At 54.8% G+C, this 15,000-nt stretch overlaps 4 protein-coding genes across 5 annotated transcripts in view; all 4 read right to left on the bottom strand.

Annotated features, from left to right (window-relative positions):
* Positions 1–2,808, bottom strand: part of LOC137909888 (ATP-citrate synthase-like) — an 8,810-nt gene extending 6,002 nt beyond the window's left edge. Inside the window, exons 1-6 of the mRNA XM_068754320.1 lie at positions 2,654–2,808; positions 763–928; positions 568–690; positions 437–499; positions 157–347; positions 1–23 (exon numbers count right to left, since the gene is read on the bottom strand). The exon at positions 1–23 is cut by the window's left edge and continues 57 nt beyond it. Coding sequence (XP_068610421.1) covers positions 1–23; positions 157–347; positions 437–499; positions 568–690; positions 763–921 — 559 coding nt within the window. The 5' untranslated portion in view covers positions 922–928; positions 2,654–2,808. The remainder of the gene's footprint in view (positions 24–156; positions 348–436; positions 500–567; positions 691–762; positions 929–2,653) is intronic.
* A 901-nt stretch (positions 2,809–3,709) lies between these two features.
* On the bottom strand, positions 3,710–7,839 carry LOC137909877 (dnaJ homolog subfamily C member 7-like). The gene is made up of 14 exons (XM_068754310.1): positions 7,769–7,839; positions 7,332–7,420; positions 7,087–7,211; positions 6,825–6,938; positions 6,684–6,758; positions 6,468–6,586; positions 6,243–6,396; positions 5,763–5,927; positions 5,592–5,683; positions 5,440–5,513; positions 5,220–5,366; positions 4,984–5,139; positions 4,629–4,703; positions 3,710–4,149 (listed from the first exon to the last, which is right to left on the bottom strand). The coding sequence occupies exons 1-14, from the start codon at positions 7,837–7,839 to the stop codon at positions 4,112–4,114; spliced, it is 1,494 nt and encodes a 497-aa protein (XP_068610411.1). The 3' UTR covers positions 3,710–4,111.
* A 443-nt stretch (positions 7,840–8,282) lies between these two features.
* On the bottom strand, positions 8,283–11,590 carry LOC137910314 (ras-related protein Rab-5C-like). 2 transcript variants are annotated; one of them, XM_068754758.1, is made up of 6 exons: positions 11,505–11,590; positions 10,702–10,961; positions 10,480–10,631; positions 9,804–9,926; positions 9,621–9,714; positions 8,283–9,044 (listed from the first exon to the last, which is right to left on the bottom strand). In XM_068754758.1, the coding sequence occupies exons 2-6, from the start codon at positions 10,871–10,873 to the stop codon at positions 8,917–8,919; spliced, it is 669 nt and encodes a 222-aa protein (XP_068610859.1). In that variant the 5' UTR covers positions 10,874–10,961; positions 11,505–11,590; the 3' UTR covers positions 8,283–8,916. The 2 variants fall into 2 exon arrangements, with proteins under 2 accessions (XP_068610859.1, XP_068610860.1); XM_068754759.1 differs by having other exon boundaries at positions 10,702–11,011; positions 11,505–11,534.
* Positions 11,591–14,101: 2,511 nt separating this feature from the next.
* Positions 14,102–15,000, bottom strand: part of LOC137910035 (glycerol-3-phosphate acyltransferase 1, mitochondrial-like) — an 8,524-nt gene continuing 7,625 nt past the window's right edge. Inside the window, exons 20-21 of the mRNA XM_068754461.1 lie at positions 14,297–14,355; positions 14,102–14,218 (exon numbers count right to left, since the gene is read on the bottom strand). Coding sequence (XP_068610562.1) covers positions 14,102–14,218; positions 14,297–14,355 — 176 coding nt within the window. The remainder of the gene's footprint in view (positions 14,219–14,296; positions 14,356–15,000) is intronic.

The raw sequence follows: 15,000 nt of genomic DNA on the forward strand, positions 1-15,000 counted from the left end.
CCACGATGAAGCTGGACAGGACACTTCAAGACAGAAACGGCAGAGACGTGAGACGTGAGTGTCCTCTGAATGCTCCACACCAGGGCAGCCATGAAGACGATCTGGAGGACATCATGTGACCCTCCAGTAGAGAGAACCGGGACAAACGAGTCATACTTCTTCTTGTCCTCAGGAACGTGCGTGAGGAGCTCCTCTCGGACTTGGTCCTCCCCCAGCTTGTCGCCCACGGCGACCATCAGTCTCCGGGCTTTGGCGTCCACATCGCCGACCTCCACGCCCCCCTGGTGGTGGAAGAGGACATGGTCGCCCTCACGGGCGGCGTAAACGCAAAGGTAAAACTCCTCCTCCTGGAGGACAGACACAAGGACACATCTCTGTTACACATCAGGAGACAGGGGGGCGGAGCCGGGATCGTTAAGAGACGCCGGGACATCACCTGTGTGTGTGGAACGAAGGGCTCAACCAGGAAGTCCCTCAGCACACCTGTAGCCTTTCCCACCTGGAGGACACACCCGTTTTAAGGGACTGATAACCCCTCATTTCAGAGGGACAACTGGGTGGACTCACGGTGGTCTCCGTCAGGAGGCGGGGCTTCAGCCACTCCCTGACACCTTGCAGGTCCAGGTCGACGCCCACCAGGCCAAGTTTCCCGCGCCGCTTGATGAGCTGATCCGGCTTCACCACGAGCCGCTGCAGGCGGAGAACAAAAGACGCACCTGAGACGTGTCAATGTGGGGGGCGGAGCTTCCCGATCAGGCATACCTCCGTCAGGAGCCAGGGGTGGTCCTGGGCGAGGCGGTCCCAGTCCGTCCCGGCGCCGACGCCGGCGGCCCTGAAGCGGTTCTGCACGGCTGCCGAGGGTCCGATGTGCTTAAACAGGAGCTGCTTCCCGGTCCGCTCCGAGACGGCCTTAGCAGACATGGTGGCGCTGGAGAGCAAGATGGCCGTTATCGCCATGGAAACAAGGTCTCTCTCTCTCTCGCTCTCTCTGGAATCATATGGTATTTATTTTCCGTGTTGTCGCCAGCAACACTTATCAATGCCTCTGGTTGCCACAGCAACGCATTCTTTGATAAAGAGTTAAGGATGAAGGGGGCGTTCCCAGATAACGACAGACTGGAGCTCCAACAACAAGCGCCTTCATTCATTGGACCGGGTTAAAGTGGTGCCAGCTCCAGAGACCGGACCTCCAGAGACCGGCCCTCCAGAGACCGGCCCTCCAGAGACCAGAGACCGGACCTCCAGAGACCGGACCTCCAGAGACCGGACCTCCAGAGACCGGACCTCCAGAGACCGGACCTCCAGAGACCGGACCTCCAGAGACCGGCCCTCCAGAGACCGGCCCTCCAGAGACCAGAGACCGGACCTCCAGAGACCGGACCTCCAGAGACCGGACCTCCAGAGACCGGACCTCCAGAGACCGGCCCTCCAGAGACCGGCCCTCCAGAGACCGGACCTCCAGAGACCAGAGACCGGACCTCCAGAGACCGGACCTCCAGAGACCGGACCTCCAGAGACCGGACCTCCAGAGACCGGACCTCCAGAGACCGGCCCTCCAGAGACCAGAGACCGGACCTCCAGAGACCGGACCTCCAGAGACCAGAGACCAGACCTCCAGAGACCGGACCTCCAGAGACCGGACCTCCAGAGACCTGACCTCCAGAGAGACCGGACCTCCAGAGACCAGAGACCGGACCTCCAGAGACCAGAGACCGGCCCTCCAGAGACCGGACCTCCAGAGACCAGACCTCCAGAGACCGGCCCTCCAGAGACCAGAGACCGGACCTCCAGAGACCGGACCTCCAGAGACCAGAGACCTGACCTCCAGAGAGGCCGGACCTCCAGAGACCAGAGACCGGACCTCCAGAGACCAGAGACCAGACCTCCAGAGACCGGCCCTCCAGAGACCGGCCCTCCAGAGACCGGACCTCCAGAGACCGGACCTCCAGAGACCGGACCATGATGACCCGACGCCCCCCCATGTCCGCCGTGTTCTTTGACCCCTTTGAAGAACATGAACTAGCAGGTTCTGGAGAGGCGGGGTCGGTCGGGTTCTGGATCTGGTGAGATGACGCTTCAGACTGACCCGAGACCAGATCCGATTGAACCTGATCTAGATCCCGAGTAAAACGGTGCTTCTAGAAGAACGGCCTCATTCCGGGGTCCAGGAGTCACGTGATGACGGGCAGCCTATCAGGGCGCTGACCCTAACCCCCCCATGTTGTCGGACCTGCTCAGCCGCAGAAGGACTCGCTGATCCGGTTTCCTCTGGCTTCACGCCTGCTGCCGGCCCAACGGCGCTGACAGGGTGACGCCCGCGGGTCCGGGGAGGGTCCCACCGCCTCCGGTACCGGTACCGGTACCGGAGGCGGTGGATGGAGCGACCACCTGAGCTAGCATGCCGAGCAGGGCCAACTTACCGAAACAGAATAGCTAGTTAAGGTCAAGTTAGCCTTGTGATTAGCCCTGACCCCCCCCCCCCCCCCCCCCGTTAGCCCCACCCCCGCTAGCTCCGTTAAAGCTGCTCCATCGCTGACAGCCCGATCGATCGATCGATCGATCGTTGCTTCCCGCATTCGCTAACCTGAAAGTCCGGAGTGACTAGCTAGCTAACCGGCTAGCTAAAGTTAGCGTAAGAAGCAGCAGCAGGTACCTCGGTGACGTGTTCAGGTGGGAATGACTCGGTGGAGGAGCAGCTGCTGCTTCCTCTTCCTCTTCCTCCTTCTCCTCCTCCTCCTCCTCCTCTTCCTCCTCCTCCTTCTCCTTCTCTCAGCGGAGTCTTCCTCCGTCTGTCGCCTCCTCGCTCCAGTCCCGTCTCACCAGAATCTGGCGACCGATCGCACATCGTAGCCGCCGCCTGATTGGTTCAAACTTGATCACGTGGTGACGTCACCTTCTCGTCCGCAGTTTGACAACAGGAAGTAGTTAATCGTGTAAAGTTAACGTAAACGACGTGCGGAAATTACTATTTGATACAAATGGATTTTTTTCTGTATATTAAAGGCAAAGATGAGAAAGCTGAAAGCAAAATCGTCAAAAGTTAAACCCTTAATAATAATAATAATAATAATAATAACAGCAGAGCGGGGCGTCGTTATGTAGTTTAACATCAGATTAGAATAACCGTTGAACATGGGGGGCTTAAAATCACAAACAAGTCGTCTGGATTATCTCTGAAACAAGGGACAGGATCTCTAATCCATGGATTAGCATCGTGTCCAGAAAACAAATATTTAGATAAACGCTGCACCAGAACACACTCGTGTTCTACAATACTAGTTATGGATTACAGAAAATGATCAATCATCAGTGTGGATTACAGCTAAAGAATGTCTGGATCACAACGGGTTCCTTTATGTCAGACTACTACTACTACCACTACTACTACTACTACTACTAATACTACTGCTCCTACTACTACCACTAATACTACTACTACTACTCGTGAAACCTGAAGAAAAGATCACGGAAATATCCAGATAGATCAGACGGGAGCTTTTATTTTCCAAATACGTGTTTTGTCGTCCCTAAAAACAGATCGGTGACGCAAACATGAACGAGTGAACGATTCTGCCGCCCCTCAAAACGGGTCAGGAGAGCAGGGGGAGGGGCTTCCCCGGCTCCCCAGGTGGAGCCTCCGCCTGGCTGGAACAAACTGCCCTCAGGTAGAGGACTGTGTGATCGGCTCAATAAATAGAAGAAGGCAGAGGAAGGAAGAACCATTTATGGACACAAAGGAACATCCGAGTTAAATACACAGCGCAGCACGTCTACTCGGCTGCCGATAAAACGTGGAGCAGACCGGCGGCGTCTCCGTCCGGCTGTCCTGAGATCAGACTTCTCTACATGGACATGCAATCTCATGACGACGTTCTAGAATATAAAACACGGATCCTAGCGTGTCCATTCCTGACTTTTGAGCACCTTGATGGAGGTTTTACAATATTTGAGCTCCTTAATTTACAACGTCGACCCGGCTCCTCCTTCCCAGTGTTCGTAGCCATCGCCGTGGCTGCAGCGCTGACAAATGGGGAGACGCTCAGAGAACAAGCATCCCGTCGTCCATTCATTCCACTGCAGGGACGCCTTCACCCCCCCAGGCTGCTCGGCCTTAGCCAAACTGGAAAAAGAAGTTTCCAGGCGCAGAGTCTAGAAGCCAAAACAGAACGCAGGAAGTCATTCCACACGGTCCGGCAGGCTCCGGGACAGAGGAAGACAAGAAGCGAGGGAGACGAGGGAACGAGGGAACGAGGGAACAAGGAAGACAAGAAGCGAGGGAGAGAAGGGAGACGAGGGAGACGAGGGAGACGAGGGAACGAGGGAGACAAGGGAGACGAGGGAGACGAGGGAGACGAGGGAACGAGGGAGACAAGGGAGACGAGGGAGACGAGGGAGACGAGGGAACGAGGGAACGAGGGAGACGAGGGAGACGAGGGAGACGAGGGAGACGAGGGAACGAGGGAGACAAGGGAGACAAGGGAGACGAGGGAACGAGGGAGACAAGGGAACGAGGGAACGAGGGAACGAGGGAACGAGGGAACGAGGAAGACAAGAAGCGAGGAAGACGAGGGAGACGAGGGAACGAGGGAACGAGGGAACGAGGGAACGAGGGAACGAGGGAGACCAACCTGGACTGGAATCGAAGCTGAATCCGCCGCCTTGACCTCCAAAGAAGGCCCTGAAGATGTTGTTAGCATCGAAGTCTGGGTGGAAAGGAAAAGCAGAAGCGGATCAGCTGGTAGAACGAGAGTCCGTTAGCCTTGTGAGGGCCGAACCAACGGCCTGCAAGGAACCAGAACCAGACCCAGAGCCAGACCCAGGCCCAGAACCAGAGCCAGAGCCAGAGCCAGAGCCAGAGCCAGACCGAGACCCAGGCCCAGGCCCAGACCCAGACCCAGAACCAGAACCAGAACCAGACCCAGGCCCAGAACCAGACCCAGACCCAGACCCAGAACCAGACCCAGACCCAGAGCAGCTCCTCACCTCTTGCGTCGAAGCCGCCGTCGTCGTCCAGGTCGTGTCCGTTGTCGTAGCGGATCTTCTTCTTGGGGTCAGAGAGGACGGTGAAAGCCTCCCCCACCTCCTTGAACTTCTTCTCCTCCTCCTTCTGCACCTCTGGCGTGGCGGCACTGTGGCGGTCTGAGGACAGAGGGGACGACCAAACGTCAGCTACGACCAGCAGCGTGCTCTCGGGGGGGCGGGGGCGGGGCCTGGCCGACCTGGGTGGTGCATGAGGGCGCGCTTGCGGTAGGCCTTCTTGATCTCGTCCTCGGTGGCGCTCTTGCCGACCCCCAGCACCTTGTAGTAGTCTTTCCTCTTGCTCTTCTTCAGCTCCATCTGCGCCGCCTTTAGCAGCTGCTTGTGATCTGGCGGGACGGAGAGGAAAGTCCTTCAAGGGGAGGCGTGGCCCAGGACCCGCTAGCAGCTAGCCTAGCGTACCTGACGTCTTCTCCGTCTGGTAAACCTTCTCGTAGTCCCGTACCGCCTCCTCGTACTGCTCCGTGTCCATGTAGCTACGGCAACACAAGGCTAGCGCTTTGAGAGCTGCCGACCAATGAGAGGAAAGGGGGCGCGGCCCCACGAGGACTCACCACTGCGCTCGTCTCAAGTAGGCCTTGATGTAGGACTCGTCCAGCTTGATGGCGCTGCTGCAGTCGTCGATGGCTTCATGACGCTTGTTCAGCTGTTGGTTGGGGAGGAAACGGTCGATGAGGCCGGCGCCGGCTGCAGGCGTGGCCCGCGCGGCGCCCGCGGCGCCTTACCTTCACGCCGGCCGTGGCTCTGTTGCAGTACAGCTTGGCGTTGGTCTTGATGTTGTCGGGGTCCACCGTCAGCGCCTCGGTGTACAGCTGGTAGGCAGCCTCGTAGCTGCTGCTCTTGAACGCCTGGTTGCCTTCCTCTTTCTTAGCTTTTAGCACTTTGGCGTTCTGTAAGTGAGGGTACGTTAGCATTGAACGGTGCGCTTGCTATGCTAAGCTGCGGCGCCGGTCAGGTTTTCACCGCTTCCATTAGAAATAAATTAAATAAATACAATCCATTCCGTTCCCCCGTCCCTTTATCGGCGTGATCCAGTTTCCCTGCTCATCTGAGCAGACACAAGGGCTCGTAAAGGTGAGTCAGAGCGCCCCCTGCTGTTGTGGAGGGTAAGCGCGGGGCATTTGTGAATGAAGTAATTTATCTTCAGTATTTATCGTTCACAGATCAATGAAGTAAATGTTGAAACAAGGAGCTGCCGATCCTACCCTGCAGGCTAGCCGAGCCTTTTCGTGGTCAGGCGCCATCCTCAGAGCCTGGACGAAGAACTGGACGGCTTTATCGATGCAGTCCTCGTAGTAGAGACACAGGCCTCGCACGTACAGCGCGTCGGCGTTCGTGGAGTCCATCCGCAGGATGTCGCTAGAAAATGTTTGACGTTCAAAAGGTGCTTAGCGGCCCTCCAAAGAGCCAAGAACAGGTGGGTGGCCTACCTGGCAACAGACTGGGCCTCCGGGTAGCGACCCATCAGAGCCAGACACTCGGCCTTCAAGATCTTGAAGCGGTGGCAGGCAGACGCCACAGATAAGGCCCGATCCATACAGAACACCACCTGGAGCGTGAACACGTCATTGATCCGGCTGAGAGGAACTGATCGCCTCAGAACTGATCCAAGAGTTCAGAGAGTAAACCTCACGGGGGCGCCCTACCTTTCTGAAGTCCCGCTTCTCAAAGCCAAAACCGGCCATCCGCTCGAACTCCAGAAGGGTCTCTGCAGTCTTGTTCTAAAACCAACAACCCCCCATCAGTAATCAATTCAGGCTTCAGGTCAAAGGGTCAGGGCTCCACACCTCCTGCTGCGCCTCCCTGTTGCTGGGCTCCATCTCCAGAACCTTCCGGAAGCAGCGAATGGCCGCCATGGCATTCCCTAAGGACAGGTGACATTTGCCCTCACGCAGGTGACCCTGTGGGACGACAGACGGGCCTCCTGATTAGGAAAGAGCCGACCCACATGTATCCATGTCTGACCCGATCACCATGGTAACATGGAGGACACCACAGGAACGACCCTGAGACCAGGACGTTCCAGACGCAACGACCTGTTAAACTCACCTTCATGAAGCAGTCGTCCAGGCGAACAGCCTGCTGGGAATCCTCCAGGGCCTCCCGAAAGCGACACAGCATCATCAGGGTGGCGGCCCGGTTGCCGTAGTAACTGGCGTTTTTAGGGCATGCATCTTAAGGGAAATAGAAATGTTTAAAAAACGGATGGGAAATCAGACAGGAACCTGAGGTGTGTGACGTCAGAGAAGGGTCACAGAAGAAAGGCGTGCGGGATGATGAGACTCGAACCTCACCGATGGCCTGAGTGTAGCAGCTAAAAGCCTCCGAGTAGGCCCTCTGGCTGTAGAACAGGTTCCCCTGCTCTTTGAAGGCGTCGGCCTGACTGTAGGATCAGAGACAGCAACCGCGGATCAATTAGCTTAGCTTATATTACATTCAGCTAATCATTTTAGTGTCGATACAGTCAGACATCTTGTTTGATCATAATTTAGTCTGACAAGTGTTTAGTAAATAAACTACGTAAAATCCCGTCGTTAATTCCCCTATATTATATATTTATATAGATTCCGTTTCCACCCAGCTAGCTAGCCAGCTAAGCCTTGTTAGCCTGTCCACTCGTGGCCGCGCGAGGCTCGTGAGCGAATGTCAGAACATTCAATCGGATGATTATCGATCATTTCCCCGCCAGAGACGCAGCGCGACGTCACGCAGCGGAAACCGAGACGTTTACCGTTCCATCGCCTCCGCATTGCCGATTTTGGTCTCTGTGTCAAAAGGTACGTCGATGTCAACAGCCGCCATCTTTTTCTGGAAAGGACGATCGTGAGTTGACGTCATTTCCGGGTAATCCTGATTTATAACTCTTATTTCATTTTTTTATTAATTCTTCTTCTTTGCGTTTCGGGAACGTAAACATATTTTAATATTTAGCGTCCTAAACATACTGCTGCATGTGACTCACACAACTCTTTTAAACTAGATATTTTATATTTTCTGGAATGTAAAATGTAGTAAATCTGTTATTAAAGTGTTGTAGTGACACCTAGCGTCCAGATTGTAGATTACACCCTGAGCGGATTGGATCTTTGATGGAACTTCCTGGACTCACTTCCTTCCCAGCCCTCTTCCTACAAAACCAGCCCTGCTAACAGGATGGTCGAACCAGGACCGGCACCGGTCAAACATCCAAACCGAGACGCCGTCACGGCGCCGCAAAACAACGACTCAGCACAAACAGACTCGTCCATGTTATTTATTACCTTTTAGATTCACAATCGGTTTTTTAAAAAAAGGCTGACAACTCTGGTGTTACAGGAATCAACACATGACGAATGCAGAGGGCTGCGTGTCGGCGTGCAGCCTCCCGGTCACGACCCGGTCACGACCCGGTCACGACCCGGTCACGACCCGGTTCGTCGGGTTTCAGGTCCCGAACAGACGGACGCCGCGGAGCTCAACGGTGGGTTTAATGATCGGCGCAGGGAGAGAGAGAAGAGTAGAAAACTGTCGGCTTACATGCGTGTGTGTGTGCGCGTGCGTGCGCACACACACACACACACACACGCACACACGCACACACACACACTCGCACCACGCTGCAAGAAGTTAATACAGGATTCAATCAACAGACAGATCGGGGAGGTAGATAGAGACTCAGGGGGGAGACAGAAGAGAAGTCGTGTGGAATTCTGGGTAATTCCCTCTCTTATGATTCTTCATAAAATGTTCCTTAAATCAAAGAGGATCCAGATAATCTCATCTGTAATCTCGGTTTGAGGACAGGCGGCGAGCGTCTCTGCCCTCTCCTGCCTCTCTGGCTACACGCGCCCCTCAAACGCTGTTCAGGGCTCCTCCTCCAAGTTCTCCGTCCCGGCCTCGCTAGCGGCCCCCGCCGCAGCAATGGCCATGGCGCGCCTGAGGAGCCGCGTCCTGAAGGTCCACTCCTGTCCTGGTCCGTCCCGCCGGCCCGGGTCCTGCCTGAGGATCGCCCTTTGGGAGCTTCTTTGCTGCAGCGAAAGGACGACAGACATTTCAATCAAAATCTAATTTCTGTGGGAGCAGCAGGAGGAGCAGGAGCAGCTGGAGGAGGAGCTGGAGGAGCAGCTAGAGGAGCAGCAGGAGGAGCAGCTGGAGGAGCAGCTGGAGGAGCAGCTGGAGGAGCAGCTAGAGGAGCAGCTAGAGGAGCAGCTGGAGGAGCCCCTAGAGGAGCAGCTGGAGGAGCCCCTAGAGGAGCAGCAGGAGGAGCAGCTGGAGGAGCAGCTGGAGGAGCAGCAGGAGGAGCAGGAGCCGCTGGAGGAGCAGCTGGAGGAGCAGCTAGAGGAGCAGCTGGAGGAGCAGCAGGAGGAGCAGGAGCCGCTGGAGGAGCAGCTGGAGGAGCAGCTAGAGGAGCAGGAGCAGCTGGAGGAGCAGCAGGAGGAGCAGCTGGAGGAGCAGCTAGAGGAGCAGCTGGAGGAGCAGCTGGAGGAGCAGCTAGAGGAGCAGCTAGAGGAGCAGCTAGAGGAGCAGCTGGAGGAGCAGCTGGAGGAGCAGCAGGAGGAGCAGCAGGAGGAGCAGCAGGAGGAGCAGCAGGAGCGGCGCCTCACCGATAGCCATGAAGACCTCGTTGACGTTCTTGGCCGTCTTGGCCGACGTCTCCATGAACAGCAGGCTGTTGTCGTCGGCGTACGCATGAGCCTCCTGACAACAGACACCATTGAGTAACACGCGATGATGTCACAAACCGAGGGGCGGGTCTAACGGGTCTAACGGCTGACGGCGCCGCCCACCTGAAGCTCGACGGCCCGCTTGTTGGCGATGTCCGCCTTGTTCCCCGCCAGAGCGATCACGATGTTGGGACTGGCCTGTCTCTGCAGCTCCTTCACCCAGGTCTTAGCCCGCGTGAACGTGTCCTGAGAGGAAGCACAGCTGATCAATACGAGTGATCGGACCTCACACTGGAGGGGCGGGGCCACGGCGGGGGCGGGGCTTAGATTAGACGCTCCTTCACCCAGGTCTTAGCCCGCGTGAAAGTGTCCTGAGAGGAAGCACAGCTGATCAATACGAGTGATCGGACCTCACACTGGAGGGGCGGGGCGACGGCGGGGGCGGGGCTTGGATTAGACGCTCCTTCACATCCAAAGGACGCCTTTCAGGTCGCTCGGTTGGGCTCATCCCAGAAGGGTTCTGGATTAGGAGACAACGGGCTGGAACCAGAACTCCCTGGAGGGATTGGGATTCTATCTGGACCAGGAACTGTTACTGGGAAGAGGGTCTGGACTACCTCAGGCTGCCGACACCACGACCCGGATGAGGGAGGGGCCCGGTGTGTGCATTTACCAGAACCAGAACCCAAACCCCGCCCCAGGTCTTCAGACTGGAGGTCCGGATGAAGGGACCCGTGTTGGCTCCTTACCCTGCTGTAGGACACAAACAGAACCCCCCCGGCCTGTGGGCGGAGCCTACCGCGTTGGTGATGTCATAGACCACGATGGCCGCCTGGGCTCCTCTGTAGTACATCGGGGCCAGGCTGTGGTAGCGCTCCTGGCCCGCCGTGTCCCAGATCTCAAACTTCACCGTGGTGTCGTCCAGACAGACGGTCTGGGTGAGGAAGGCCGCTGAGGACGGGACAGAGGCACACGCTCAGAGCGCCCCCCGGTGGCCGGAGGCCGGCGGGGCAGGACTCACCTCCGATGGTGCTCTCCTGGAACTCCTGGAACTGGCCCTTGACGAAGCGCAGCACCAGGCTGGACTTGCCCACCGCCGACTCCCCCAGCAGCACCAGCTTGAACTGGCAGATCTTGCTGGCTGCCGCCGCGGCGCCGTTGGGCCTCGTCGCTCCTCCGTTTCGCCCCGCCATTGGCAGAGGGATGATCTTACAGGTGAAGGAGGCGCAGAGACGAACTCCTGGTCGGGGGGGGGGACGGGGGCGGAGCAACGCGGTCGACCTGGACACCGGAAGGAAACCGGTCTGGTGAAGCGTTCATCACAAATCCGGCTGAAAGGGGAGGGGCTTAAAAATAACGATTCCAGCTGGAAGGCTTTGTGGATATTACAGCGAACCGGGTCCGGGATCTGCTGCCCCCCCCCCCCCCCCAGGAAATCAAGAAAGCGTCCTGGTGAATAATTTAGAGGATCTAGACGCAGAATCGCTCACTTTTATTTCATCGTAGAAACTCAGAAATGATCTCTTCTAATTCAGAGACTTTAGCTCTTCCAGCATTTAATCCTCCTCCCCCTGACCGGTTTAAAGGTTCATCATCCAATGTCACAGCTCTTATTACACCGCCAGCTTCAACGTGACGTAGGCTCCACGTCACGTCGCGTGAAAGAAGCCGGAAATCAAAGACGTAACAGCAAAGCTGCGGAAACGCGCTGGGCTTAACTTTCACCACGAAACAGAAGTAGCAGAGAGCTAGCTACGAGGCTAACGCTCCTCCGTAGGGAGGAGACGCGGGCGAGCAGCAACCGAAAGCCCGCGGAGTTCTTACCGAGGGACGAAGACGCTCCGGACCGCCTCGTTCTCCGTCCGGAAGCTTTTCCTGAAACACTTTCAGGCGAAGTCACTGAAACACTTCCGCCTTGGAAGAGAAAAACACTTCCTGGATTTGTCTCTCATGTGACACGTGTCACAACCAATCAGAGGCGCGAACGGTGGCGCGTCACGATCAGAGCAGCTGTACAGTACTCAGAATCTGTTTATGATACTTATTATTTATCATATATATATATATGTGGTATGGGTCTACTGATGTACTTTTATCGGTTTATGTATTTTTATTGATTAAAGAGAAAAATTAACTCCAGTAAATGATTCCATTATTAACTCCGTTGGTGCAACACTCGCCTCGACCACACGAGGTCCAGGTCAGGTCCAGGTGAGGAGGGATCGTTCGGGTTAGAGCAGTGCTTCTCAATTATTTTCCGTCTTTTGTCTTATCTTTTGTACTTTAAGGTTAATTACCGGTAATTTTATTTGCTCGCCATTTCCTAAATGAATGATTATAATTAACCCGGCTCACACTGACGTTAGCGTCTCCGTCAGGCTAACATCAGCGCCGCCTCCTCTGAATCTGAGAACAATAAGGAAACACACAGGTTGTCTAGCAATCATTTATTTAAAACACAATTCTCCCCCAGCAGCCGGTGATTCTCCTCGTACCAACGATCTAGTGTTCTTCAGGCTTCCCACACCAAACAACTCGACATGCACAGAAAGAAAGCCTTTCAAAGGGCATTATCTTAATCCTCTAGCACCAGCTGCAGAGGGGAGCAGGGGAGGGGTCAGATACATTCAGGAGGTAACGGGTTCATCTCCCACACAGACATGCAGCACGGAACATGAAGTGGTCGTGGGCTCAGAAATGCTTCCAGTGTTTCCCGTGCTCTGACATGCTACGGGGTCAAGGACACACCCTCAAAGGGAAACCTTCACAAGCAGGCGGCGCAGCAGTTAGCGCTGCCGCCTCACAGCCGGAAGGTACCGGGTTCCATTCCTTTCTGTTCACATTCAATGCAGTTTGTATTACATGCACGTATCCTGTTATTTCACAGTAAATAAAGAAAACCACTTCTCCACTCAGATGAGCTAGCATGTTAGCATGTTAGCGCTCTTAGCAGTGATGATGTCATGGTTTTATACAGTTGCTGCAGCTGACCTCATATTCTACGACTGTTTAATGTCCCTTATTGTGAATTTAATTAAAATCACTTCCTGGAGCATCTTTGCTATGACGCTGTGCTAGCTGATGCTAAGCATGACCTCGCGCCAGTAGTGTGTGTGTGCGTGTGTGTGTGTGTGTGTGTGTGTGTGAAGTGTCCCTGCCTGCTTCTGCTTCAGCCGCTGGACGTCACGGCGGCGGCGTGGAATCGTGGACGCAGCTCGTTTGAACCTGAAAGCTGTGACATCACAGACCTGATCGACACTGAGACGCTTGTCTTAAAGGCTTCGCGTATTCTACAGTATGTCCTGTAAATACTACATTGTTCATGTACTATTGCTTTCAGACACAATTCAAAAATCCAGGGATTTCTTTAGCTACGATTTAGCACGTAGCAAGAAAATGTAAGTGTCAGTGTTGGCTAATGCTATAGAGAATGCTAAGCTAATGTCATGCAACACAGTGAAAATAGCTCAGTGGTCTTAGCTGGCCAACGGATTCATTGATGATGTCATGATGCTGCAGGTTCAACTCTACATGGAGTGAAGCCCTGGCTGCTAGCATTAGCTGCAGCTACTGACCAGGTGCTTCCTCAGGTGAGACGTGTCTTCTCTTGCTTTGTCTCGGGTGTGTTGTTAGTTTTACTATATCTTAAGTTGATCAGAAGCTAACATCAGCAGTAAGAACGCTCGTCTGACATCGTTCTATGTACAGGAATCCGCTTCACGTTTTCTACTTCATGATAGCGACGTTACAGCAGCGCTACAAACAAATGAGGCTAATACTTAGCTCTAGTGTCGATGCATATGTTGCGCCTGTTGAAGGCAGCTTGCGTCATTCGATCGCTGTTAAACTAACCTGCTTGATTTTAACGTCATATTACAAACTAATGATTACACTGGAATAGCTCCCAAAGAGACGACGTCTTCAAAAATCAGCTGCACCGTTCTAAGACGGGGAGTCGTGGACCGGACCAAAAGGAACGACGGGGAGTCGTGGACTAGACCAAAAGGAACGACGGGGAGTCGTGGACCGGACCAAAAGGAAAGACGGGGAGTCGTGGACTGGACCAAAAGGAACGACGGGGAGTCGTGGACCGGACCAAAAGGAAAGACGGGGAGTCGTGGACCGGACCAAAAGGAACGACGGGGAGTCGTGGACCGGACCAAAAGGAACGACGGGGAGTCGTGGACTGGACCAAAAGGAAAGACGGTGAGTCGTGGACCGGACCAAAAGGAAAGACGGGGAGTCGTGGACTGGACCAAAAGGAGACGGACTTCTCTCCCGTCCGGCTAACGGCTGTCAAATGAAGGCACTTCCTGGTAAAGCTTTCCACAGAGTAGCACCTGGGATTGTTAAAAATAACCAGTAGAAGCCCTTAATTGGGAGGAGCCTGGGGCCCGGGCGGGGCGGGGCGGGGCCGGCGTTCACAGCAGGGTGAAGCCGAGGATGTACTGCAGGAGTTTGTTCCGATTGGCCTGAGGTAGGAAGGTGCTGCTGAGCTCCAGGGTGGACGTCTGGTTCTCTCTCCTCCGGTTCAGGACCTGCAGAGGACGAACCGATCCAGCCTCAACGCTCCTGGTTTATCCTCTGGTGAACACGACAAAGGCAAACAGTCCTACCCCGAGTTCCTGAAACGTCCTCACGGTGTTCTTCACCAAGTAGTGGGTCGCACTTTCACCTGAGAGAAGGAGACGAGTTTAAAACACCTGAAGGAGAAGGAGACGAGTCTAAAACACCTGAAGAAGGAGGAGACTAGTCTAAAACACCTGAAGAAGGAGGAGACTAGTCTAAAACACCTGAAGAAGGAGGAGACTAGTCGAAATCACCTGAAGGAGAAGGAGACGAGTTTAAAACACCTGAAGGAGGAGGAGACTAGTCTAAAACACCTGAAGGAGAAGGAGACTAGTCTAAAACACCTGAAGAAGGAGGAGACTAGTCTAAATCACCTGAAGGAGAAGGAGACGAGTCTAAAACACCTGAAGGAGACGGAGACTAGTCTAAAACACCTGAAGGAGAAGGAGACTAGTCTAAAACACCTGAAGGAGAAGGAGACTAGTCTAAAACACCTGAAGGAGAAGGAGACGAGTCTAAAACACCTGAAGGAGACGGAGACTAGTCTAAAACACCTGAAGGAGAAGGAGACGAGTCTAAAACACCTGAAGGAGACGGAGACGAGTCTAAAACACCTGAAGGAGACGAGTCTAAAACCCCTGAAGGAGACGAGTCTAAAACACCTGAAGGAGAAGGAGACGAGTCTAAAACACCTGAAGGAGGAGACTAGTCTAAAACACCTGAAGGAGAAGGAGACTAGTCTAAAACACCT

The sequence above is a fragment of the Brachionichthys hirsutus genome, chromosome 21, assembly GCF_040956055.1.
Source record: "Brachionichthys hirsutus isolate HB-005 chromosome 21, CSIRO-AGI_Bhir_v1, whole genome shotgun sequence".
NCBI lineage: Eukaryota > Metazoa > Chordata > Actinopteri > Lophiiformes > Brachionichthyidae > Brachionichthys > Brachionichthys hirsutus.

Bases quoted from the DNA above. Each gene is read 5' to 3' on its own strand.
- LOC137909877 (XM_068754310.1), bottom strand. From the start codon at position 7,839: ATGGCGGCTGTTGACATCGACGTACCTTTTGACACAGAGACCAAAATC. The intron at 5,928-6,242 runs GTAGGATCGGCA...CCTCACTTACAG, and splicing joins AGGCTCGGCTAGCCTGCAGG to AACGCCAAAGTGCTAAAAGC. The intron at 5,514-5,591 runs GTGAGTCCTCGT...GTGTTGCCGTAG, and splicing joins TACTTGAGACGAGCGCAGTG to CTACATGGACACGGAGCAGT.
- LOC137910314 (XM_068754758.1), bottom strand. From the start codon at position 10,873: ATGGCGGGGCGAAACGGAGGAGCGACGAGGCCCAACGGCGCCGCGGCG. The intron at 9,927-10,479 runs GTAGGCTCCGCC...GCTTCCTCTCAG, and splicing joins TCTATGACATCACCAACGCG to GACACGTTCACGCGGGCTAA. The intron at 9,045-9,620 runs GTGAGGCGCCGC...CTTTCGCTGCAG, and splicing joins CGAGGTCTTCATGGCTATCG to CAAAGAAGCTCCCAAAGGGC.